General features: G+C 29.9%; 4 protein-coding genes across 6 annotated transcripts; 2 read left to right on the forward strand and 2 right to left on the reverse strand.

The window, feature by feature from the left end:
• Positions 1–1,660: 1,660 nt before the first annotated feature.
• LOC114415255 (DNA-directed RNA polymerase subunit 10-like protein) lies at positions 1,661–2,825 on the forward strand. Of its 3 annotated transcripts, none has more exons than XM_028379857.1 (5): positions 1,661–1,783; positions 1,880–1,961; positions 2,098–2,156; positions 2,330–2,424; positions 2,510–2,825. In XM_028379857.1, exons 2-5 carry the CDS (start codon positions 1,926–1,928, stop codon positions 2,533–2,535), a joined length of 216 nt encoding a protein of 71 aa, XP_028235658.1. In that variant the 5' UTR covers positions 1,661–1,783; positions 1,880–1,925; the 3' UTR covers positions 2,536–2,825. The 3 variants fall into 3 exon arrangements, with proteins under 3 accessions (XP_028235658.1, XP_028235659.1, XP_028235656.1); XM_028379858.1 differs by having other exon boundaries at positions 1,664–1,783; positions 1,883–1,961; XM_028379855.1 differs by having other exon boundaries at positions 1,764–1,961.
• Positions 2,826–7,855: 5,030 nt separating this feature from the next.
• LOC114415256 (axial regulator YABBY 4-like) lies at positions 7,856–10,909 on the reverse strand. The gene is made up of 7 exons (XM_028379859.1): positions 10,629–10,909; positions 10,388–10,522; positions 10,016–10,142; positions 9,851–9,899; positions 9,699–9,774; positions 9,336–9,443; positions 7,856–8,237 (listed from the first exon to the last, which is right to left on the reverse strand). Exons 1-7 carry the CDS (start codon positions 10,707–10,709, stop codon positions 8,160–8,162), a joined length of 654 nt encoding a protein of 217 aa, XP_028235660.1. The 5' UTR covers positions 10,710–10,909; the 3' UTR covers positions 7,856–8,159.
• A 4,561-nt stretch (positions 10,910–15,470) lies between these two features.
• Positions 15,471–20,986, forward strand: LOC114415257 (kinesin-like protein KIN-4C). The gene is made up of 12 exons (XM_028379860.1): positions 15,471–15,766; positions 16,151–16,267; positions 16,357–16,473; positions 16,575–16,655; positions 16,872–16,943; positions 17,063–17,156; positions 17,256–17,287; positions 18,237–18,310; positions 19,314–19,376; positions 19,501–19,645; positions 19,771–20,211; positions 20,319–20,986. The coding sequence occupies exons 1-12, from the start codon at positions 15,641–15,643 to the stop codon at positions 20,607–20,609; spliced, it is 1,653 nt and encodes a 550-aa protein (XP_028235661.1). The 5' UTR covers positions 15,471–15,640; the 3' UTR covers positions 20,610–20,986.
• A 1,723-nt stretch (positions 20,987–22,709) lies between these two features.
• On the reverse strand, positions 22,710–25,971 carry LOC114415258 (argininosuccinate lyase, chloroplastic-like). The gene is made up of 6 exons (XM_028379861.1): positions 25,549–25,971; positions 25,096–25,476; positions 24,821–24,969; positions 24,425–24,716; positions 24,121–24,285; positions 22,710–23,316 (listed from the first exon to the last, which is right to left on the reverse strand). The coding sequence occupies exons 1-6, from the start codon at positions 25,855–25,857 to the stop codon at positions 23,068–23,070; spliced, it is 1,545 nt and encodes a 514-aa protein (XP_028235662.1). The 5' UTR covers positions 25,858–25,971; the 3' UTR covers positions 22,710–23,067.
• Between the last annotated feature and the right edge of the window lie 846 nt (positions 25,972–26,817).

Here is a 26,817-nt window from a genome sequence, read left to right on the forward strand (position 1 = left end):
GTATCATGTGACCTACCTGGAAAATCCTCTGTATCAGCACCTACATGATCCGTAACTAACTCATATGACTCTTTATGAATCTCATCAGCAACATAATTCATATGCTCAACATCTTCAGTAACAACTACAGTTGCTCGTTGTCTACGTGCAGATGTTGTCGGCCTTCGATACTGAAGGGCTTCTTCCTCATCATTAACAAGCTGTCTACCTAAGGTTCTTCCTAAAATTCTACCTAAAGCCCGATGCAATTCTCTCATTCTAACCATAATCTACAAATTTACGCATTAATATCAATTAATGTCATCATTCAAGTAATTGAGTTTCATATTTCATAACAATCTTTTTTATTATATTACTCAAAAACTAACTAACAAACTCACTAATAAATCTTTTAAAATCCTACAGTATTATTAAATGTAGTATATTTTAACAAATGTAATAAAAAAATTTAAATTAACATTAAATGATTAATGTAGCAAAGTAAAATGCATCATCAAAATCAAACTACAATTTAATTTAAAATAATTTATAAATAAATATTTAATTACTTTATAAATAACTAATTTAATACTTTTATATATTCATAAACCAATGTAGAAATTCATTTTTTAAAAATTTTTATACTTCACATCACAAATTCTAACAAACTAAAATATATGATCAAAATGAAAGTATATATTTTTTTTCTAATAAATAACTATTTCATTATTTTATAAATAACTAGTTTAATACTTTTAAATATTTATAAATAAATGAAGAAATTCATTTTTATAATTCCAAACACTATTTATATAAATATTTAATACTATTAATGTAATAATATTTATAAAAATATATTAATAAAGACATTTGTCATATACAAGATTACCTTTTTTATTTAACTAAATTCTAAAATACATACATTATGCAAATTTGGAATTTTTGTTATTTAAAATTTTTATAAATAACTATTTTAAATATATAAATGTATTAAAATAGTTATTTATAAAATAATAAAATAACAAAAAAATTATACATTCATTTTTAAATAAACAAAATTATTAAATGAATTATTTATTAAATAACAATTTTTTTAAAAAATAAATTAAACTAAACAAAAATAGTTAATTAAATAAAAAATATTTAAAATAAACAACAATACTTATTTATAAAATAATTAAATAACAACAAAATTTAAATATTGATTTTTAAATAATAAAAAACTATTAAATAATTGAAAATAAACAAAAATAAGGATTGAGAATTCATATAACTTATATAGATTGACAATCCGTAAGGATGGTACGAATTGACAATCCATGTTTCATATGGATTATACGGATTAGTAATCCATATAGGTTTAACGTATTAAAAAACAAACATACATTTGGAGAGATAGGAATAATGACGACAACAACGAGATGCAACATCATATAATGGTGAAGATGAACTAAAGAGAGACTTGTAGTGGCACAACAGGAATCCATAAATGAATGTTGTGTTATGAGAGAGGGAATGAGAAGGGTGTATTCAATTTTAAGTGAAGGATAATTTAGTTGGGAGAGGGAATGGGACGGGTGTATTCAATTTTAAGTGAAGGATAATTTAGTTATTTGACTTTAATTGCTTAGTGCAGTGCAGAATGGAAGACTAATCCCCTTATGGAAGAGTCCAAAAAAGTTAAGCTGCCTACTGTGGGCTACCCTGGGGTCATGAAGCGGCCCATTTAGTTGTGAATAGCAAAGATCTTCAAAGCCGGTTTGTTCATGAAATAACCTCAACGGCCGCAAGCACATTTATTAGAGTGAGTTCGGTTATCTTCTTTCTATTTCGTCATTTTCTTCGCTTCTTTCTTCTTCTCTGTTAATTCTTTTCTTACATCTTAAAAAACAATATAAAGAAGGGCGTGGTTTTGTTGTGAGTACTGAGCTGAGAAGAGGGAGAAGATGATCATCCCCGTTCGTTGTTTTACCTGTGGAAAGGTATTCCCATTTACTCTCTTTCTTCCTCTTTTCACTCTATTCGCGCTGAATTATAAATAAATAAGTTTGGGCCTCTTTTACACTTTTAGGGTTTTGTTGAATTAGTTCTTAATTTCATTCCTTTTCTCCGATTTAGGTAATTGGAAACAAATGGGATACCTATTTGGACCTTCTCCAGGCAGATTACAGTGAAGGGTCTGTACCCTAAACCCTCTCTCTGTCTCTTTTGGTTTCTTTTTTCAATTATTTTTTTAAGATTAATAAAATATTTTCAATTCTTATGGGATATAGGCTACTATTTTGTGTATACACTTGATTCCCTAATATCAGTTTTAATATTGGTGTATTAACATAATAATGGATTCCAGAGATGCACTGGATGCATTGGGACTGGTTCGGTATTGTTGTAGGCGCATGCTTATGACCCACGTTGATCTCATTGAGAAGTTGCTCAATTACAATAGTAAGTTTTGTTCTTTCTATTGTTCTTTTTCTGTGTGAATTTTCTAATATCATTCTGTCTTAACTAATTATACTTTTGGTTGCAGCTTTGGACAAGTCTGATCTCAATTAAGAAGAAGGCTTGAGGAATAACAGATGACCAAGATGCTTCTGTTGTATTCCATGCCCTATGGCAATGCATCAATTTTTCTTTTCTTTTATGAATTGCTTTGGTACAAGCAGGTCATGTTTGTGTGCTGGTTCAGGTCAAGTGTGTTTGTTATCAGTTCTGAGGAGCTATGAAAAGACACAGCTTATGTTAATATCTCATATAATGATATGATATGACAGACCAAACTTTTGAATAATCTGACTGGTATTTTTAAAAATCTGATTGTTTTAGAATGTCGACATTGACACCAATGCATGTCCTTAATTTATATTAGGAATATTGCTACCTGACTTACTCTGCTTGTTGTAATTTAAATTGTACAATGCATATGAATAATTCTTAATCCTTCTACTATATTTTCCTGCAAATCCTCCTCCTACTTTTTATGGTAAGTTTTAAATATGTTTTATACTTCCAGGACAATAAATGTTTTTACTTTTTATTTAATATTTATCATAAAAGGTAATAGGAGGATATAGGGATATGACTTTTCTGTTATCCCTTGTCATGCTGTTTCTTTGCTGTTCTTTTTAAATTATATAATTTTCATGATTTTTAAAATTAAATGTCATCATTAAATATTAATTAAGATTTAGCATGATTCGGCATGGCAGATTATTTGCCAACTGCCATAGGCAATTTGTGAAGGGAGGCCTGCTATGGCGGTGTCATAGGCTGTAATGGAATTTTAGCCTGTTGCCATATGCGGTGTCATAGGCTGTAATGGAATTTTAGCCTGTTGCCATATTTCATTATTACGCCATCCATCATTGACAACGCTGATTTCTAAAGCCTATAAAAAGTGATACATACAAGTTAGCAATTTTATACTGTTCAATTGGCACATAAAAAATTCACGGTTATTCCCCACTTTTGGTTTATCGTCCTTTCGTGTTTTACACTAGTTTCTCCATGTTAAAAAACCATCTTCACATTCTTGGAAGTTTACGTAACACATTCATTTTTATATATTTTCATTGGATGAAGCTTATGTGACTTTCATTAAATATGTGGGTTTTATTCTCAAACTAATAGGATTAGAGAATTTGCATTTGCATAATAAATTACCAAAAAAATATCTATCTATTTATAATATATAAAAGTTGAACTCGTCAATATCATGCTGTTACTTTAGTAAAATTTTGAAAAAGAGCATAAGTTGACTTTTTTAATATTATATTATCATGTCAATTAATTATTTGAAAAAATGAAAGGATTTTAAATTTTATGTCACTATATTAATTCAAAGTGGTGTAATTAATAGTCGTTGATATATTTTAATAAAATCAATAATTTTTCACATTAATAATAATTTAAATAATTTGTAATATTTAATTTTACATATTCAATTAATATGAAGGAAAAATTATTAATTAAAATAAATATAAAAATTTACACTAATTTAATATTATTATTTATGCACAAATTTATTTATTTTTATAATTAGTTATTTTAAAATATATTTATGAAAAAATAATAAATTAAATTGACGACTTTAAATTTATAAAATAATATGAAAATAAAAAAATATACAAATTAGATATATATATATAATTAAAAAAACTATTAATAGTTATATTCAATGTTAATTACTTAAATTAGAACTAATTAGATAAATATAAATTAATTATAGAAGACTAATAGTTAATATAAATATAAGAATTTTTATATTATTTTTATTGTAAATTTTATTTTATAAAATATTTTTAAAAAAATATATAAATGTAATAATTAAATAATAAATATTACTAACTTCTCTTTTATATAAAAATAGCTACATGTAAAAATATGTTACAAAATTTATGGTATGATAAAGTTAAAATTATTTTCAATTTTAAATTATATTTTCTAAAATAATTCTTTGTTCAATGATTAAAAAAATTAATTATATTTTAGATTATTCTAATACCACATTGAAGTTACACAATGAATACCAATAAGATTTAAGGGCATATTAAAAAAGATGGATAGGAATTCATTATATATACATGAATGAGTTTTAAGATTGAATTTTATGTAAAATAAATAAACAAATAAATAAATCTAAATTTCAAGTTAACTTAATTGTGAAATATAATTTTCAATTAAATTCATCCATAGTCTTTTAAATATATTAACCATAATTATATAATTTTGATATTATTTTAAATAATAATTTTCACATCAATAGTAAATTAAATAATATTTGACTATGCTTAATTTTATTTTTTTGAAAAATAAGGTACATTAAAATATATATTTCACAAAATAACTAAAAATATTTATAATATTATATACAGTAAAATAATATATATTAAAATTGTCTAAGACATTATTATTGTATATAATAAATTAGTAGACATTATTACTATTATATATTAAAATAGTATAATATATTATTTATTTCTTGCCTTTTTTAATTGGTTCTTTATAAAAATTTACTATCATTTAAAGCTTTTAATAATAAAATTATTTTTAAAATTAATAATATTTATAGTAATTGATTATGATTAAAGCTATATTACCGTTTTCACATTTATTATCAAATTGGTGATTTCATTTTCTATATAAAATTTATTTCAAAGAATTGTAAACATCCGCTCAATTTCTTTCCAGTGTGCTTTCTATCTATATTCATAATTGATGAAAATTTATGTGTTTAAATTTTTTTTAATATTACTTATATTTATATTTTAATTTTATGTCTAACTGTTTCTTTGAATGATTTTTGTGAGATTGAATAAACATTTAAATCAATGTCATGTTTTTATTAAAAAGTTTTTATATAAATCATTTATCCATTATATTTTATGAGGAATGACGAGTGAAAATTGAAGACCATATTATCTTACTTTTTGTCTTTTATCATTATTTTTTTTGCAAGTATCACTCTACTATTTTTTTTCTTCATTTTATTATTATGTTATTATATGCTTTGATATAATATTATTTATTTTATTCTTCATGTTTATGTATGAAAGGATACTTTGAACATGTTATCGACCATCATCAAGACAAAAAATTTAACTCTTTTAGATTGGAAAGGTATAATGTGGATCCATATTCATCATTGATAAAAAAAATTAAGTTTGTTTAAATTTTTATTTTTAGTGTTTTTTATATTTATATTTTGATTTTAGGTCTAATTTTTTCTTTAAATAATTTTTGTGAAATTGAATAAATATTTAAATTAATATCATGTTTTTATTAGAAGGTTCTTACATCAATCATCTTTCATTTTATCTTTCATTATTTTTTCTTTTTTCTTTGCAAGAATCGTTTGTTTTTTTTCTTCTTCTTCGTTTTAGTGTTATGCTATTATAAGTTTTAATTATTATTATTGTTCAGGTTTTTTATATATGTTTCATATTTTTTCCTTTGTAACTATATATGTTTCATGTTTTTTCCTTTGTAACTATTGTACTTATTAGAAATCTTAGTTTTACATTATATTTGTTCAAGAAGTCACAAAGAGATTCTATTATTATGATAATTTTTATTTTTTGTATCAATCATATTTTAAATAATTCTTTTACAAATTTTTATTTTTCCTACTCAAATCAATTGTCGAATGATAATTTTTAACTATCAATTGACTAATTTATTTTATTTAAAATACATGCTATCAGTGTAAATAATTTAATAATTATCATTAACTCAGTCAATTTCATAATAATCTTTTTAGTTTTGAAATATATGCTAAAAATTAAAATAAATAATTTAATTAATTAAATTGATAATAAATATTACATAATATTAATAATAATAATAACAATAATAATAGTAATAATACAACCGTTATTTATAAAGGTCAATCATAAGAAATTACAATTTAATATCCTTATACACTTAAACCATTAAAGATAATAAACATCAATTAAATATTATTAATTTGAGAGAGGTAATGTATGCAACAATATAATTATTATTACAAAGAAAAAGATAAAATGTAATAGTTAATAACATATTAAAAATTAATAATAAATAAAAATAATTGGTGACATCTTTCATAAGTTATTAAATATGTCAAAAAGAATGGTGAAAATTTGAAACATATAATTACTTTTATAAATAACTTGAAAATTAGTATGCAATGAAAATAAAACTAAAACTAAGGAAAAATAAATAATAATAATAATAATAATATTTATTATTATTATTATTAAATTGAGATTATTTAATTTATATTATGTCAAAGTGAGGTTAATTAATTAAAATTTCAAAACTTTAAAAATATTACACAAAACTAATATATTTAAAATAATTAAAATTATAGTTTTAAAAATAATCAACGATCATATCTATTTAATACAATTCATACTATTTCAACAAATTTAAAAAATATTTTAATTTTTATCATAAATGTACACTCTAATTTAAATACATATTGTATATTATATATATAAAATTTATTATTCTTTAACTTCTATGTTTCATATTGATATTGCATTACTATTATTACTTGGAGAAAAAAAAATTATAATGAAATTCAAAAGACTTAATAAATTTAAAGAAAACATGTGTTCATTAAAAATATAGTATTTAACATTATTTTTTAATTTTAATATTTACATATTTGCTTCACTACTAAAAACATTTAAATGAATATTTTATTTATGTACATTTATTTTTCAAAATATATTGCATTATCATAATTACTTGAATGAACAAAACAATAAATTTTAATATACTTAATTTTTAAGATAAAATTAACTCAATTAAAAATATAATTAATCAAATTATTGTATAAAATATTTAGAAATTATTGTATTTATTTATATAAAAAACTAAATATATATATATAATTTTAAAAAACTCGTGCAACGCACATTCAAAGTCTAATTGTATAAGTTGTTGAGGAAAAGGCTGAAAGGAAAAGTTGTTGAGAAATTTGAATAAAAGGATTTTTTTTATTTACCAATTTCAATTGATATCCCATAAATTATAAGCCTTAAATTTCCAGCTCAAAGTTGTTGATGTAACATATCATTGAACATAATTTATAATAGAAAGTCTTAAATTTTCATATTTCAACTGATATCCCACATGCATTGATTGTTACTCCACTTGTCCCAAACGCATTTTGTGTACTATTACGTGACTAGCGACTACAGATAAAGATAATCTTGCTCCTAAATTAATAATTAGGAGTAGGTTGAACCTAATTTCGAGGGAATTAAAATCACTAGAAAATCAGATTCTGTAGTAATATGATGTGATGCATGTTTATCTATCACGAAAATCTGTAGCCATCATCTGTTACCTTGCCCTTAATAACATGCACAGAGTTTGAGAATTAACATCAAGGAACACTTAACAAATGAACATTTATGAAAACCAAAAACATAAAAACAAAAGAAAGAACATTTGTGGTCCTGAAGACTAGTTAAAGGAACTGGTATGCTGGAAAGGAAAGGTGTCAGATAAAAGTATCAATTGTAAAGCACTTCCTAAAGTCTCAAATTGTCAGCTCTCAAGTCTCAACCCTACTTAATTCGTTTTCATTACCAAGAGCATCTTTTCTTAATTAGGAAAATGATTTAGTGGAAACCATAAAGACAGAAAATAGTAATATAGCTAGTTATGTCACATATGCTGAGCTTTCTTCATTCAAACTGTGTCGTTTCCAAGATGGAATTTCTTGGCACCTTTCTTCCACGGAAACCTTGAACTTCTTCATTGACCTGAAAAAAGTTTTACACATGAAGTGACACACTCATTACAATGGTGAATTACTATAGAAAGAAGAGTAGGCTTAAAGTAGTATGGGAAGTACATCTACATTACTCCAGAAAAGTTGACACAAATTAAGGGCAGTGCCAGGAAATTGACTAGCTACAGACATTACATTACAAGAATACCAAGATTGTAATTTTGTGTTAGTGTTACCGGGTTGTCTTATTTACTTTTAGTGTCATTGCTACTTTAGGTCCTCTTTTGTCAAATTTCATCTTGTCTCATTATTCTAGCACGTAGTAAATCTTTAATGGGAGCTCTACATTTTTTGAGAACACCATGTTAATCAACATCAAATACTGATTATAATTTTTTGAGAATCTACACTAATTTCTAATAATGGTTTAATGAATGGAGCCTACTTCTATTTTTCTCGTGATATAAAAGAAAGGGACATGCAATACTATTACTGACTATAAATTTAAATTTTTTTAGAATCTACAATAATTTCTAATAATGGTTTAATGTCTCAATGTCACATTGATTGGCCATGACCACGAGGATAAGTCTTTGCCATTGAATGAATGAAGCCTACTTCTATTTTTCCTGTGATATAAAGAAAGGGACATGCAATACTAAAGATAGATGCACACGGTGCCAAACAATGGCGGATGTACATTATGTGTAATGGGGGAAATTTTCTCCACAAAGTAATTTTTTTTATTTGAATATATTGAATAAATATTTTTTTATTCTCATAAAAAATAAATATTGTCTCCACAAGATAATTTTTTTAATAAGATGAATATGAATAACTGTAAAAGATAAAAAAAGAATAAATTGATATTAATTTTACCTACTTATCCTTTTAAATTTTACTATTTTTAATTTGTTATTATCATTTTCAATAAAACTTATATAATTTTTTGTTTGAGAAAATATTAGATTATTTTTTGTCTAAAAAAATATCTAAATCTTCCAATTGTGCCAAACCAAAGAATCTCCTACTAATAACAAGTTTTAATCAGTAATCTGTTTGTGTTATAAGATAACCTTCTGTCTTAAATAAAGAAATTTCCGAATTATTCAAATAATTATGCTCTTACCTCAGCATCAGCAGGGTCCACTAGTGAGTCAAGATCAACAAGTTGTTCTGTCTGGCTACACCTCTCTTCATCTCCTTTGCACCACTGAGTTTGGGGGAAATTGGCCCACTGAAAATGACAAAAATTTTCAAGATAAAACTTAAGAAAATTACCTTCTTCTTTATCCAATAATTTTACCAATCTTATAAAAGGTCTATTTGAATATAAGCTAGATGTGCTTTTGAGAGTTCCTCTCTTAAAAATATAAAACTTTTTTTAGTGGAGAAGTTCTCAAGAACACTTCTAATCTTGTATCCAAACAAGTTTAAAGACCGTCTAATTTGTAAATAAGTTGAATTAATAACTTAAAAAATTGGACTTTACATTTTTTGCAGCTGTACTAAAAGCTTCCTTGTGGCTCATTTCAGGATTTTCAGCCTTTAGCCTTTTAATCTCCTCCCTGCAGTAAACTAATACTCATTAAAATTCAAAAAAGTTTAATTAGTTCTATACAAACCTGTTTATTGAATCATTACTTGATGAAGCAGTTATAAGCTGATGGTGTTCGCTGTCTCTTCTCTGGGGCTGTATACAATCCATGCATAAAAAAAAATTATGAGGAAACTGTATGAGTGCACAAAACTTGCTTCAAACTCAATAATAACTCATCTCATTCTTAAAGTAACTATTGCCTTACATACGTTTATTCACAACATGATGACTCATTGGAATTATATCCTCTTCCTCACAATCAGAATAGGTCATCATGGATGCACTGTGACTGTTCAAAGTCTTGTTAGCATCTTCTTCTGGACTACTTTCTTTTGGCTGGAGAGCGGAGACAATCACAAATGCATTTTGAGTTAAAAATCCAATAAATGATAAAAACACCTAGCTACCTAATTAAAAATAAGGACATACAAGGTTAATTGGGTGATTAAGAGAAATTAACCATTAACATTTGTGGATAAAATTAAAAATAAACTAACTAAAAATAAGTATGTGGGTCATTGGACTCACTTGAACAACACAAAGGAAATAAACATAGAAATTGAAAGGTAATAACTTATCACCTCAAGATGACTAAGAGATGCTAAGAGGTGGAAAGGGATAAAAGAAGCTTTCAACATATTAACAGAAAGGAGGTTTGTGCAGTGCCCGCATCTTACAGTCACCACCATTGACAAACTGCTGCATGGAACACTTACCTGCATCTCATAGTTGAATTGAAAACAGAAAAAAAAATGAAATACGGAAAGTGGAATTAAAAAATAGAAACCACATGAACTCAAACAAGTGCAAAGAGTTCATTACCATTAAAATAGTGTTACAGAATCCACATTGTATGTAACATATCTGTTCCGGAAGATCAAAAAGACGGGTCAGTGTAGACATTGGTGTCTATATGTCTGAATTAATTTGTGAGTGTGTGTGTGTGTTATAGTGGAAGAAAAAGAAGAGATAGAGAGATGAAGGTGTAGTAGCTCTTTTGACACAAGCTAGGAAGCATTTATATATAGTTGAAGATGGACACTCATAATCAATCATCATCTTACTTTAATGATTTGTGGAATGGGGTGCTTAAGGTGGTTTTCATTGCCGGATAGCACTCCAACAACATTGACGTTAAGGATGGGGAGAGTTTAATTATTTTTTTTTCAAGTCTTGTCTAGGGCGTCAAATTACAGCCACACCCTTCAGAAGAGGGTTTATGATAATTTTACCTATTTGCATGAACATTAGTTATCACTGGCAATTTCTTCTCCAAAGGGTTGCAGTGGCCCAAAGTTCTCATGGTGCTTTGCAGAATGACAAAAGTACTAGTTTGTTTCAAGTGTTGTTTTCTCTTTTATTGACACTGCTATACCTCTCCAAGCCCTCTCTCTGTCCAAGATGAAAATGAAAGTGCAGAAAAAGTTTCCATTGTTGAGGGAAGTGTGAGTTTCCACAAAGGCACAAAGAGAGGGCAATGAGGCATCTTATGGATTTGTCTTTCCTGAATGACAGCAAAAGAAATTGACCAATGAAAGAGGATGCTCCCCTCTTTCTGTGCTCTCTCTTGGCATTTGTCACTTCCCATCTATTTTTGTTTCACTTTGAGCTAAGATTCTGTATTAACCACGTATTGATTTCATTCAAGCTTTTTCTGCTGTTTCTTTAACTCCCTTCCATGTGACAGCACATGAATTTAACTTAGAGTTTCCTAGAATAAAGGGTCAAGTAGTCATTCACCAAAATGAAACACTAATATTAACGAGGTTTTAAATAGCAGTCGCAATTGCTTTTTCATTACATTATTTGATATTGTAGAAAATTGTAGACAAATATGGTCACAATCACAATTGCATTGCGATTGTGGACAACCTAAAAACCTTAAAGTTGCAGCCAAAATTATAGTCGGAGACCAGTTTTTAAAAACTTTAATAAATACTGTATACTATATACCTTGAAATATCAATAGACTTTGGAAGTGCAAGGTGGAAAACTAATTATCAGGATATTGACAAAGATTTTTTTGGTAAATAGGAGATTGACAAAGAATTGATTCAACATATCTCAAAATGGATTAGATTTTGTTTCATGAAATTCAATGCATTTTAATAAGAAAATTGCCCTTACAACGTTATTGCAGACAACTAACTTTGGTAAACCTATTCCTGTAGGCCTAGTCTTACATGTGGGGTGACAAGGACTAGTTTTTTTTTTTTTTTTTCCACAAAGAACAGACTTTTTGAAAATCTTTATATGTAGTCATCAATGGCCATGTTCTACAAGCAAAATGAACGGAAGCTGTGTGGTAGGTAGGAAGAATGAAGATATGCTTCTCTTATATATAGCAATAGCTGCATTATTTTTTAAGCCAATTTTTTAATTAACCTATGGAGATGTTTTTGTCTCCTTGTAATTATAGTCTCATTTTTTCTTAGCACCCTACCCTCTATAGTTTACTTTTTGGCCTTTTCTGCCTTAAAGATTTTGTCTCAAGGCAATCTTGTTTGTTTTCTGTTCATTGATTGCATTTACACGCACTCACTCTAACTTTAAGTTGATTTGTAACTCACCACTATGAGTTTTGGAAAACCTTTTTCGTGGAAATGGAACGAATCCACAGAATAAAATGATTTAATTATACATCTCATGAAAAGTTTGGGGTTCTGATTTCCCAAAAAAGCAGCAATATTTTGCTATCAAGGTTGCCTTTTATTTTGTACTAGTTCATTATTGCGCATAAGGAATGCTTGGAGCCCTTGACACACGGAAACTTTTACTTTCTAAATGAACCTGCAGTGAAAACTAATTAAGCGTAAAGCTATGCACCATTTTCATAGCATGAAAGCAAGAGAGTAAATTGAGCTTTTTAGCATGCGCACACATGCATCAGAACCGAAAAGGGTATCTCATAATTGTGGGGATGTAGTAGTTAAACATCAAGAAAGGGACCAAGTATTTGAAGTCTTGAAATTTGAACTAAAATGAGTGAGTCAAATATCAGATCATTAAACCTTGTAGTGATACGATGAGGTGTCATTGTTGTCCATTGAAGTCGGATCGAAAGTTTCCACCTACTCCTTACTTTCATTCAGAAAGAGATTTGGTTCAATGATAGTGTGGTTGTGCTTTAGACGGGTTAGAATATACATGGACAATGCTGTAAATTAATACTACTATCTTATTTACGGCAAAAGATTCTCACAATTCACATCCCCACAAAATTAGGATAATAATAGTTTTAGGTTTTTATTTGAAAAATATAAAATCTTTTAATTTCTGCTAAAAAATAAAATATTTTTGTATAAAAATTTAAATAAATAGTATAAATACCGAAACAATTTAAAAATAATAATGTGATAATAAAAGATAAATTTTATTAAAATAAATAGTATACTATTAAATAAAGTAATAAATGAGGGATTTTGTTTAAGTGTTAAGAGTAAAAATTTATAGAAAAGAAAGTAACAATAATTTATAAGCTATATATACTTAGGTAACATATGAAAAAATATTATAAGTTAGTGAGGTAAATTTGTTACTGAATAGTTTATTTCGTTTTTTTTTTACAGAAAATACTTTTTATTTTAGTTAGACAACCTTATAAATTTCTTAAATAAATTATAAATTAATTAAAATTGACTTACCAAATACACTTATAAATGGTTAAAAATGTTATTAGAATCAATTTTATCCTTTAAAATTATAATTTGTCTCTTTTAAAGCGAGAGATACATTTTAGAAGACAAAATACACTTATAAATATTGATTACAAAATTAAGGTTTAACTATAATTTTAACCTTTTTAATTTTGACTATATACATTTTAATCTTCTAAGCCTCTTTTTAGTAAGTTAAGTCTATTAATTTTTAAAATCAAATAAATTTACCAAAAATTATAAGCACGAGTAGTTCAATAATTAAATCACTTAACCAAAATTTACGGTTAAATCTCTGGCTTGGACATAGAGTGGGAGGGGAATCACACCTCCTAGTTATATATATACAAAATCAAATAAAATTGGTTCCCCCATTTTTTACCCATCTAGTACTTTCAATTTCCTTTTTATCAAGCATTTGAGATTTTATGATTTTCTATATGAAAAGACTTTAAAGTTTAGAACTCGGAAATTTATAGAAATTTGAAAAACTTTAAACAAATTTGTAAAATACCATTTCAGGAGGGAAAATTGAGTGTTTTTTTTTAATATATTTTTAGTGAAATTTAATATTTTCATTAATGAGCTTTCACCAAAAGTATTAAGAGATTTTAATTGAGAACAATCATGAAAACGTTGAGTAGAAAGATAATTCAAGGGATTTAAATAAAAAATAATGAAGAAATTGAATTTGTTTAAATTCAAAAATCAAGAAAATGATTGGTTTAAAAAATTGAAGAATCAAAATCACACATAATTTAAATTCAAAACCAAAAGTATCATTGAACTTGAAATTAAAAAAAAAGAGAAGATAAACACTCTCAAACAATTCCCCCCCTAAAAAAACAGTTGAAATCTTAAAATTTTAACTATTTTAAACATAAAGATGCTCTTGATATAATCCAGCTAGCGCGTGAATCAACTAATATTAAAACTGATAAAACAAGATAAACCTAATAGTTGGACTAAAAAAAATGATCTTACAAAACTTAGTTAATATGATCTAATTTAACGTATTGCACAAGTCAAATCATATATAGACTTAAATTTAAGGAGACCTATTTTAACATGTTATTTTAAAAAAAATCATATAAATTTAGTAAAAAAAAGCAAAATGAGTCATATTTGACCCAATTCACATCCCATTGATCTTCAAATAGATTTTTAAAGAGATAAATATTGCTTCTTTCAACTCAAAGTACCTTCCTTGTGCTTGTGTAACTCATGCGTGTAAGGAGCTTGGTGAGTTTTAGGACAATGGAGAGAATAGAGCAAGGAGAGGAAGAGGAAGATGAAGTGAAGAAAAGAAATGGACTTTCTACTGTAAAGAAAAATAAATAAAAAGAGAGGAGGGATGAATTTTCATGTCTTTTTAGTTTTTTTTTTAAAAAAAGATGGGAGCTTTTTTTGTGTGTAAACTAAACGAGTTATTTCAAAAGATTTAATAAAAATTTACCTCATGACTACATCACATTGATGGATATGATGACATAGTAACTGCAGCAACAAAAAAAAATAAAAATATCAGCCGCAAAAAATATGATGACATAGTAAAATAGTTTAATCTTATTAGAGATTTGTATGAAAATATTTTACACTATTAATATGTATATAAATTAAGCTCTTATCAAATTAAATTAAAAATAATGAAAATTTTCATTTAAAATATAAAATTAGTAAAAATAAATGTAAAAAACACTTTTTTATATATTTATTTTAAAAAGCATTTTACTTTTTTGAAAAAAAGTTTAAGAAAATATATTAATTATACACTATAGTAATAGTACTATACCATACTAAGACAAGATATTCATCATTTTAGAAAAAATAATAATATAGTTAATATATTAATTTAAAAGGCATTTTCCCTTTTCAGATTTTATTCTTAAGACACATTGTACTTCAACAAAATACTGGTGTTTACAGAAAATAGCACAAATATACGAAAGGGTATAATGCAGATTTCGGACAAAGAAAATTTGAATCAAGCAGGTTTCGTTTCCCTCCGAACTGCTTCAATTGCGTTGCTTACGTGGCACATCGTGATTGGTTGTTTACTCAACGCAGTAACGTTATAATAGTCGCAGCGAGGGGTGTGTATGATTCGATACTTGTTCGATTTCGCTCTTTCTTTTCAATCTTCATTCTTTCTCATCTTCGATTTCGAAAGAGAGGATCATGAAGAAGACGAATCGCCGATCCAAGCAATCGAGCCCAATCCATGCCTCAGCGTCGGACTCGAACGAAAAGCAAATCTACGAGGAGAGGATTCGCGAGCTCGAGGCGGAAAATAAAGCATATAAGGTTAGTTTTGAATTTTATCAACTTTTTGCTGGTTATAGGATCTGATTTCGTAGATATTTATTCATGAGAAGTTGATCGAGTTTAAATTCAGTGTTTGCATTTATTTAGTTTGGTATAGCGTTTATATCAGAATAGGTTTAGGGTTCTGAATTTTGAAATGGAATAATCTATCAGAAGGGAAAAAGCATTTCACTAATTTTAAAATATTTGGAGCTTTGGGAAGTTATTGTTCAAATGATTTTTTGACAATTTTTTGCACTGATTGAGTATGTTGATGTGAGAAGATTTTGATGAACCAGTTATCATTATTGCTGCATGCATACTGCTGTTATATTGAGAGGAAGTAGTCGTTGCTGCTTACTTTGGATGTTGTGTGATTTGCAGACGGAGATTGCTGAACTAAGGCAGCAAAGACAGGGGAGTGATTCATCGGCTACTAGGAATGGAGTTGAAAAGCTTAAGAAGGAGTATCTTCAGAAGCTGAACTTGCTCGAAGATCAGGTAAACATTTGTTTGTGGTGTCAGTAGAATGAAATTGATTCTTTTTAGTTGGTGAGGCCATGACTTGTTTCAATATCATGCTGTTGCAGGTTACTGAATTGAAGATGAAACTTGGTACTCGGTCCCAGTTTTCAACTCAAAGGAAAAAAGTCGATGAATCAACTAAACAGTTGCAATTCGAGATTCAAAATTTGAAGGCTCAAAAGGTGGCATTACTTGTGTGGATGATTTTTTTTAGTGCTGTTTTAGTTCTTATCCGTCCCTCTTTTGCTTTGGGTATCAAATAAACTTTTGTGTTTCTATACAGGTTCAACTGCAATGTAAGATCAAATTAGAATCTGTGCAATTTCGATTATGCAAGGCCCTACTTGAAAAAGAGGTTCTTCAGGTATCCACTTAGTTACACTCTCTTGTGTCTAAGATTTTGAATGATTATGATTTCATTGATGAAAATAATTGTTTGTTTTTTAAGTGGAAGACCGGTGAGGTATATATTTGGTAAACATAGCAATTGTTGTTTACAGATCTAGCTGCTGTTTATAGTATAAATCTCCTTTCCTGTTAGCATTTTTATCTTATGGAATATTTGTTCATGTAACATTAGCTTAAGAAAGAGGGAAGGAGGAATGAAGTCAAGACCCAAAGTTTGCTGGCTTCAAATGATAGGCTTAAAATGGTTGGTTCATTGTATTTTCCTCAATGCGTTCCATGTCCTTTTATTTCTTTTGGTTGTAGCTATCTGCCTATTGTTTTTCTCACAGCGTGACCACTTTTCTCTCTATTTCTTTGCATCAGGTTTTACAGCGGAAGACAGAGGAAGCTTCTGCTGCTACTAAACGTCTACAAGACATGATAACAGCACGAAAAGCTGTATCACATAGATCAACTGGTTAGAAGACCCGAATACCTGTTACATTTGAATTTTTATTTGATTTGTGTTTGCCCCACTACATTTTATTGCCACTTCTTTCTGCTGGTTCTCATGCAGGTGCTAGAAGTAGAAATGGTCAATTAATTCTGGTAATTTTAAATCAATTCAAAATTGTTGATTGCTTGTAGATTAAATTTTTTAGATTTTGGTATTATTTAAATTTGACACCCACTTTACTAGTTTTCCTGAAGCTTGTTCATGGGTCCATTTCTAGGATATCTGTTGAATGAGTGCTATATGGTTCATAAGTTGTGCTGAATAATGACATCTTTTACCTCCTACTCATTTCCTTACAACTTTGGCTTAATCTTGCTCATAGAACCTTACAAGAGGCACATTATTAGTTTTCCTGAAGCTTGTTCATGGGTCATTTTCTAGGATTGTATTTGACTGAGTGCTATGTGTTTCATAAGTTGTGCTGAATTATGACTTTTTGCCTCCTACTTATTCCCTTAGGTTGAATCTTGCTCATAGATCCTTTACTACGACGTCTTTATTTGATCTGTTATTAAGGTTCAATTGAGTTACCACTAGTTATGACTTCTTACTCCTTCCCCTAGACAAACTAAGAAGCAAGGAAAGAGGAGCTTTATAAGATTTCAGATCTGTTATCCACTACAACTCTAACTCCTAACTTAGGAACGACCTAGCTACCTTAAATAATTTAAAGTAAATCCGAGATTGGATAGAGATAGGCCAAGCCTGGATTGAATGCATCTCTCCTGTAATGGGTTCATGGCTTGTGTTGGAGATTGTATCAATAATGCTATTTTCACCATGCTCTAAATTTGATGTTATCCATGTTGGAGATTGTATCAATATGTCCTTCACTTTCATATAGATTTGGTGCTCTGAATTTGTACTGTTTATGGTCTAGTGCAGATTTTTATTTTTTTATTTTTTATTGTTTGAACTTAATCAGGGGTTGCTTCCATTGAAAATGTATATTGAATGGGTTTGATTACTGTTTTGTAGCAATGGTCTAATTTATATGTTGTCCTAACATACAAAAACAATACTAAAATGTGGCTGGTGCAGGATGCTGAGCAAGAACTAGAAGCCACAACTCAGTTACACAAGTTATGTTCTCAATATGAATCCAAAATGGAAAAGTAAGTCTGATGTCATTCCTATCTTCTCTTCCTTGGCTTATGCTTATGGCCCTTTTTCATGGGTCTTTTAAATGTTCAACTCTGTTGTTCATTTCATATTTTATTAACTTCCCTCACTTGTATTTGTTTATATTTAGTGAGAATGAAATGAAATGCACTTTTAATCTGGAACAATTCATTACTAAATACTGTCTGAAAGCTAATAATAATGGTATGTACTTATATGTATGTTTCTTCTAATGTGGAAATGCATCTTTTTCTATAATTCATGCTATGGTAGGAATGTTTACTTTGAGACACTAAAAACTGAGCAACAGTAGCTTTTAGAACTGCTTGAAGGCTACCATAAGTGTGTCAGATTTTACAAGCCTGGAATTTGATCCTATGACACTAATGTTGGCATATATTTTGCTTTGAAATGTCAAGTGTATTATAGACTTGCAGCAACTCGGTTGGAGGTGCCATTTTTTTAATCTTCTATTTCATTATGTGGCTCCGTATTTCTCTCTTCTTAGATTTGAGGTATTAGTTTCTTGCCCATTTGATTTTTTATCCAATTGAAAATTTGAAACAAGGTGATTGATGAGGGATCAACATTGTATTCATCCAGTCCACTTTTCCAACACCGAGTCCTTGTGATTTCAGTTTGGGGGAGGAGCATCCATTAATAAATATTCCTAACTCTATGCTGTTCCTTCCTATTTCTCTGAGCCATATAATAATGCATCAATAGTTCAAAGTTTTCTGATTATATGATTTGTGAGACAATCTTTTTCATGTCTAATTTTTCCAAGCATTCCAGTATCTATTGAGTGTTTTATTAGTGTATGCATTGCATGGGCAGTATTGAACATGAGGATTTTGGATTGATGTTAACAAAACTGTATAATTTGGTTATGTCGCACAATATAACAGCTTGCTTGCTAGAGTATCCTTGTCACTGTCAATATGTTTTGTGAAATGCATATTAAGTTCTCCAATTCTAACAATTTGGCATGACCAGGATGGCTGGAGAGATTTCACAGCTGAAGGAAGAAAATGAGATCCTTAGGCAGGAAAAATTAGGGTGAAAACTGTTACTCAATTTCCTTTTGCAATGTTGAATACTTGAATTCTATCAGCTTGCAGTACCATATAGCTCACTCACTAATTTAATATTTTGTTTCAACTCTGTTCTTTGTTACTTCAAGGTCTCAGCTACAGGAGGTAGACTGTGACAGTCAGGAGAAAGATTCTGATATCCAAGATTTAAAGGAACAAATGAACAGCCTTGGTTCTCTACTTAGAGAATTACAATCGAGGAAGGAGAAGCTTGATTTCAAGGATAAGAAGCAGGTTTTGGGCCATTGACATCAAATTGGATCTGTATTAGGAATAGCATGTTTCAAAATTAAAACAATATTTAGTATGAACAATTCTCTTTTAAAAATTATTAAATAACACTGTCATCTTCTAATCAGGGGGACCTGGGTCTGTTTCTTCTCTCTGAAGAGAGCAATGACAAGATAAAAATGAATACACCCGAAATGGGCAGTGCAAGTGAGAATAGTGTTAAGAGGGAGAGAACAAGTGAAGGGATTTGCTGCTCATGCAGTAAGAAGTCCTTGTGCAAAACTAATAAATGCAAGTGTCGATCCAGTGGAGGGAGCTGCGGAGCATCATGTGGCTGCACACGTTTAAAGTGCACAAATAGGGAACCAAACCAATTAGAAGGAAGTGAACCGCTAAAATCAGGTAATACAGAATGTACTCAAGAGGCTTCCGCTGAAGACAAAGATGGAAGTGTGATTGCTTCTGAATGTGCTAAACTACTCCAGAGTGCACTTGTTCAGAAACCTGCTAGTTGCAAGGACAATCTGGTTCCCAAAAAGAAGCCATTACGTGACATTCAGAACTCAATGGTATTCTACATTCCCAAAGCTCTCACTGCATTTAACCCCACATAATTCTGTTAATGTGTACAGTTTTCCAATTAGCTTACTAATCCAAGGGACAAATTTGATTGCAGGCTAAATTGGATGATCAAAAGCAAGGTAAGAAAAAGAAAGCGCGGAAACCAGTAATTCAGCTAATTACCAATGACCCAATATCTTCCTCTCCAGAAAATAGCAGCAGTATTGAAACTCAGGAAAATAATCCAACGGGGTTGGACAAGGTGACAAAATCAACTACAGAGAATAATTCTGGCCAAACAAATGAATTTGCCACATCCATTAGTGACGCACCTGGATTTCGTCGTCTAAGAAATCCAACCCGACAAGCAAAATCCGTTGTCGAGAAAGATAACTGTCTCATTTAACAAGACTTGAGTGTGAAGTCTCTTTTTTTAAGGGGAATACCATAAGCAGCTGCAAGCATTCCCCTTTGTTCTTCCTGGGTGTTGAAAATTCATGCCTATGCTGAATTGTCGAGTGTGTTTAGGTTGTTGATTTGGATCTCATTAACTCCATAGCGTGGTTTTCATAAGAGGAGTCATAAAAGATAAATTAATACTCAGTTACTTGTCTTTTTCTTGTTTCCCCTCTCTTCTAACGCCCTTATATTTGAAATACGGGCATTTCATTATTTGCTTTCCATCGCTTGAAACGGCGAGTGTAATGATCAAAAACCTTTTGATATCAGTGTCGGAACTCGGAAGTACCTAATTTTGGTTTACATACCAATTATTCCTCGATATCTTAATTTGTATTTACATTTTTTACACAGGCCTAATCATGTTTTAAAGGCTAACTTGTTTTTTTTATCTTTCTATATGATACCTGTAAAATATTTTGTTATGGTTCTTGTTAGTTTGCTTATATTAAGTGCTGGGATCATTTCGAAAAATATTTTTTTAAGGATTAAAAAAAAAGAAGGTACTCCTCCTGTCCTTTTTATAAGAAATACGTTTTAGTATATTATAAGAAACAAGTTTTAGTTACGACGGAAGGTAATATATTATTGGGATTCATTTCTTATATTTTTTTAACTGGGAAAAGGAGAGACACTTCATGTTTCTTTATATTTCTTTGAAAATAAAATATAAAATAAACAGCAGGAAGTTAAATAAAAAATAAGAGTGTGCAATTGAAGAGTAAAACTTTAATTATGATATGGGAAGAATAATGTATGATTGCTTGAAATAAAGATATCTAAAGAAAAGTGAAAATGATAAGAACTTGTCATTATATATTGTGATAAATTAGAAATAAAAGGAAAAAATAAACAAGAAAATTAGACAAGATCAAATAATTGTTTTTGTGTGACTAGAAATACAATACAAACAAATTAGAAACCTCTACAAAGCTAATCTTAGACAAATCTGCCCTCAAGGCGTTACAAGTAAAATCAGAACCTACAAAAATGTGAATTTTTTTCGCATGTAATCCATACATAGCGAAGTTATCCACTACATGATTAGTAATTAGCCTCACTTAACACGTGCATCCAAATAATATGCCCATTATGTTTGCATATTTTAATTTATATTTTTTTACTATTAACACAACAACCTTTCTTTAAAGAGAAAGTGATTATAAATTTTAAAACACTAAAATCCTTCATCTTGAAGAGAAAACATTATAGCAAAACTACAAGTTTAATTTGCATAAACTATAAATATAAATATAATTTACATTGTCAAAGAATTAAAAATGACAAAGTATTATACATTAATTATTACAAATATAAAACAAAAAAATAATTATTACAAAAATCAACAAATTAGCATGATAATCTATTATTGAATATATGTAAAAAAAATTGTTAACACTGTCAATGAGTTTTAATTAAACTCTAAAAGTAATAACAAATTATCTCACAATCAAAAGTAAGGCCCATTTTATATCATAAGTCAGCATTCGTGGTTGCTTACATATAGGCTAATATTTGAACAAAAAAAGAAAGGCTAATACAACCACACTTCACCGGAATCTCCATTTCTTTCATTTTCATTTTACAAGCATTTAGAAAAATAAATAAAATGAAGATAATGTACACTTTATGGATAATAACATTTATTTTCTCCAAAATATAATAAAAGAAATAGAGAAAAAAAATTGAAGATGATCCAAACTCACTTCACCTACCTGTAACTTTTCCATTTTAACATTACTTCAACACAAGTCAAGCTTTGCCCCTTTCCAAATTTAAACCACAAGACAAAATGAAAAAAAAAAAAAAAATCTAAATTGTCTTATGCCCCCCTGCAATTTTATGTTTAGTTATTGCTTATAAATCATAATTCAAGAATATAATATAAATAAAAGCGGCAAATTTAATGAGCGCATATCATGCAAAAATGCTGATTATGATATTGATAACAATGCAAATCATGGGTATAATTTACCTTTCCGCTCGATTATATATAATTAACCTTTTTTTTTTCAATCAGCACATCAAAGTCGAACGGGTGGTAATGTAAAATGAAAAAAGCTCTTGCCGTCTGGTGGCTAAAGATAACTTTATTTGGTTAAAAGCTACACAAAATTCATTCGGCACGCTGAAAATTACAGTCGAACTGGTGGTAATGTAAAATGCAAAAAGCTCATAGCTTAAGGCATGGCACATTTGATTCTGAAACTACCTATTCAGTAACCCTGACTAATTTGCATATAACAACTGATGTTCTCGCAGACTTCAAATACTCAAAGGTATCATCTTGGTTGATTCCAGAATTACGTGTTGCAGGATCTTTCGCAATGCAGTGAGTTATCATTCAAGTTTTAGGAATTGGTTTCCCAAGCACGATGAGAATTTCATGACAATTAAAGAAACCTTCACTTCATTTCAAGTTTTCTCAGCCAATAATCAAGTTGGCTGGCAACACATGCTGACCCGGTGGAGCCGTAAGAGACAAATTTCTTAATTGCATTTTCTACTCCAAGAAATTCATACACATCCTCCTCAAAGACTGGATTTATACTTCTCAGCTCATCAAGACTTAAGTCTAGCAGTTGGCAGTTCTTCGATGTACATAAAGCAACAGATTTTCCAGCGATATCGTGAGACGTTCTAAATGGCACGCCCTGGAAGGAGAAAGGAGAACAGGAAAGATATAGTTCAAAAATTAGAAGTTCTTAGTAGAAGAGAAAGAATCATCTGATACAGTCGGAACATAAAAGCTACACCAATGAGCAACGAGTCCAGACATATTATGATTTTATGATATACAAGGTTTTGTCACGACAGTCACTATGAACAATGAAAAATGCAGCATGTCTATATTTGCACCCACATGTCAACACTTGCCAAACTAAAACATCTATACATGTTTCGTACTAAAATGTAGAAGACCAGATTGAGCCTGCCAAAGGCCTTACAATTTCCATACAGAGAAAGAGAGGCAGATGGACCTACAACAGAATCCTGATGATGTAGATGTAGAGATGCATGAGTCCTTTTTTAGGGGAAGAGGAGGGGTATTATATCTTTAAAAGAAGAAAACTGGATAGGTTGGTAATAGGAGCATGTACCAAACACAACAGCTGAGTACTGACCATTATGAACATGAAAAGCATTTCACAAAGTAGTTTATTATTGCATTCGGCGTCTGAAACATGTTAGGATCTAAACTTGGTAAACATTTATTTCCTTTTCACTCAATTGGATTTTGGGGATGGGGAGGGAGTAATGTGCTTGATTTTGCTTTCAGTTGAAGCTCGGGGCCACATGGAGTGGGAATTGAGATGAGTTCAAATCCAATCATGGACAGTGACATGCAGATTGCTATTAATTTTCCACCAGATGGACTGTTTTGCTTTCAGTCTCACAATTTTTTATTACAAACAGAATGCTTATTGAGAGAAGGCAGATCAGCGAATGTGACTTACCTTATTAACAAGATAATCAGCAAGTGTGGTTGCATCAAGATGACCAGCAGGTAATGTCTTTTGTATTCTTTCCCAATTGAAAGTAATTTTTAGAGCGAATTCTGCTGATACCTCAAGCATCCCCAAAATTGTTTTAACGCTGTCAAATACTGGTTCTTTATCTTCCTACTTCCAGAAAGAAACGTTTTTAATGAATCTCAAAGATAAAATAGTGCAGAAAGAAAACAAATGAATGCAGGAACACACGGACAAACAAGACATGCAAAATGAGAAAAGGTAAACTATTTTTTTATTCTTTAGCCACCTGCAAATCGCGGTTGTAAGCATGAGGAAGTCCTTTGCACAATGTGAGAAGAGTAACCAGATCCCCTATGACTCTGGCAGACTTCCCACGAACAAGTTCCATTGGATCTGGATTCTTTTTCTGAGGCATTATACTACTTCCAGTTGAAACAGAGTCACTTGGTGTGATGAATCCAAATTCCTCTGAAGCCCACAATACCCACTCTTCACCAAGTCGAGAAAGATGCACAGCTGTGATGGCATTAGCAGAAAGAAACTCCAGTACAAAATCTCGGTCTGAAACAGCATCTATACTATTTACATAACAATATAAAAGCAGTTAGCAAGTAAAATGAAGATCTAAAACCAAATACCATGCCAGGCATAATCACACACAAAATAAAATGAAGTGAGATACCTATTCCTCAAAGGAGCCGTAAACCCTAAAGCTTCGGAAGTCATGAATCGATCAATAGGAAGCCCTGTACCAGCCAAGGCACAAGCTCCTAAGGGGCAGAAATTCATCCTAGCCCTACAATCTACCAAACGTCCAGCATCACGCTCAATCTGGATAATAAATAATGTCTAAAGTCAAAAAACCAGATGCATGAATGAATAAATTGGATAGTACATACTTTTAACAAGAACAATAATTTTTAGAAAACAAAAACAAAGACTAAATGATGAGCAAACCTCCTCAACATAAGCCAAGAGAAGATGCTGCAGCAAAACCGGCTGCGCGCGCTGCAAGTGAGTATAGCCAGGAACAATGAGGCCCTGATTGTTCAAAGCCAGGGTGATCAGCGAGACCTGGAGCTGCTTCATGCTCAGGAGGATCTTGTCAATGGCGTCCCGACACCAGAGGCGAAAATCCGTCAAGACCTGATCGTTCCGGCTCCGCGCAGTGTGAAGCTTCTTGGCAGGCTCACCGATCAAGTCGGTGAGCGCGGCCTCGATGTTCATGTGCACATCCTCCCTGTCAGCTCTCCAATTGAACTCTCCATTCTCAATGCGCCTCTCTATTTCATCCAATCCTTGGAGAATAGAGTCTCTGTCAATCTCGCTTATCAAACCCTAACAAACAAAGAATAATATTAAGTATTCATGTTCGAATTAGTAGACTGAATGCTTTCGAGGTTACCGAACCTGGTGAGCGAGCATTGAAGCGTGTGCTCTGCTTCCCGTGATGTCTTGTTTGTAGAGCTTCTTGTCGAAGGAGATCGACTCGGTGAACCTCTCCACAACGTCGGTTACGCCCTCCTCGAACCTGCCACCCCAGAGCTTGGCTTCCTTGGGCTGGGCCTGGGCCTGGGCCGGAGATGATCCAATTCTTGGCGTGAAGATGATTCTACGAGAAGGAAATGAGCAGCAGTAGGATGGAGTAGCTCTGGAGAGGGAGGATGACGGAGGTGCTGTAATCAAGCTTGAACACAGCATCCTACCATTTGAAACCATGGCTGATTTTGGATTTTCAGGGTTTTGAAAAAGTAACTGAGCCACTGCGCCACTGTGGGCTTCGTTTAATTTTGTATTGTCTTTAGCTCTCTTATTATGTTAAAGCCTCTTTAGTTACTTTGTATTGTTATATATTTTGACTAGGCTCCGGTCAGGTGGTGGGTTTGTTTGGGAAATGGTGTAGCCAAAGTCTCCATTGTATTTAAATTAATGATTATGATTAATGCTGCCGAGAATCCACATATGTGTAAACGCGTTTGTTTGTGAGTATAAAAATATAAATTTAGTCGTTTGTTTGTGAGTATAAAAATAAATATAAATTTAATTTTCTGACAAATTAACTTTGAAATTTAATCTCTAAAAGTGTAAAAGATGAAACAAATATATTGAACCGTTAAGTCTGGTCAGTCAGACACCAATAATAAAATAGTCCAGGTAATATCGAGGAACGAATTTGTCACTGAAATAATAACTAATGACTAGATTGGATGAAAATGCAAGCAAAATATTATTTTTGGACATAAATGTCAGTAATTTTTTTGTTGAACATAAATATTAGTGTGTTTCTATTGGATTAACTTATTAGATTCAAAATTTTATTTCATTTAAAAGTAAAATATAATTTTAGGATAAATTTTTATCATTTTTCATCGTTACAAACATAACATTATTATAATCACTTAAAAAAATATATTGATAAATATAATTTAAAATAAACATACTAATAACGATAATATCAATTATCAATCATAATTTATCTGTTACAATAAAAATCATCCAAAATAAACTTTGCACCAGTTTACCAAAATAAACATTTGTAACAGTATTCTAATCATTACAATTTTTTTTAAAATTCTAATAAATAGTCACAATCTACTATAAATAAAAGATAAATATATCTATTTCATTTCTTCAAATCTTGACTATTTATTAACGGTGACAGATAAAAGTTAAAAGTTG

Source organism: Glycine soja, chromosome 6 (genome assembly GCF_004193775.1).
Source record: "Glycine soja cultivar W05 chromosome 6, ASM419377v2, whole genome shotgun sequence".
NCBI classification, from domain to species: Eukaryota; Viridiplantae; Streptophyta; class Magnoliopsida; order Fabales; family Fabaceae; genus Glycine; species Glycine soja.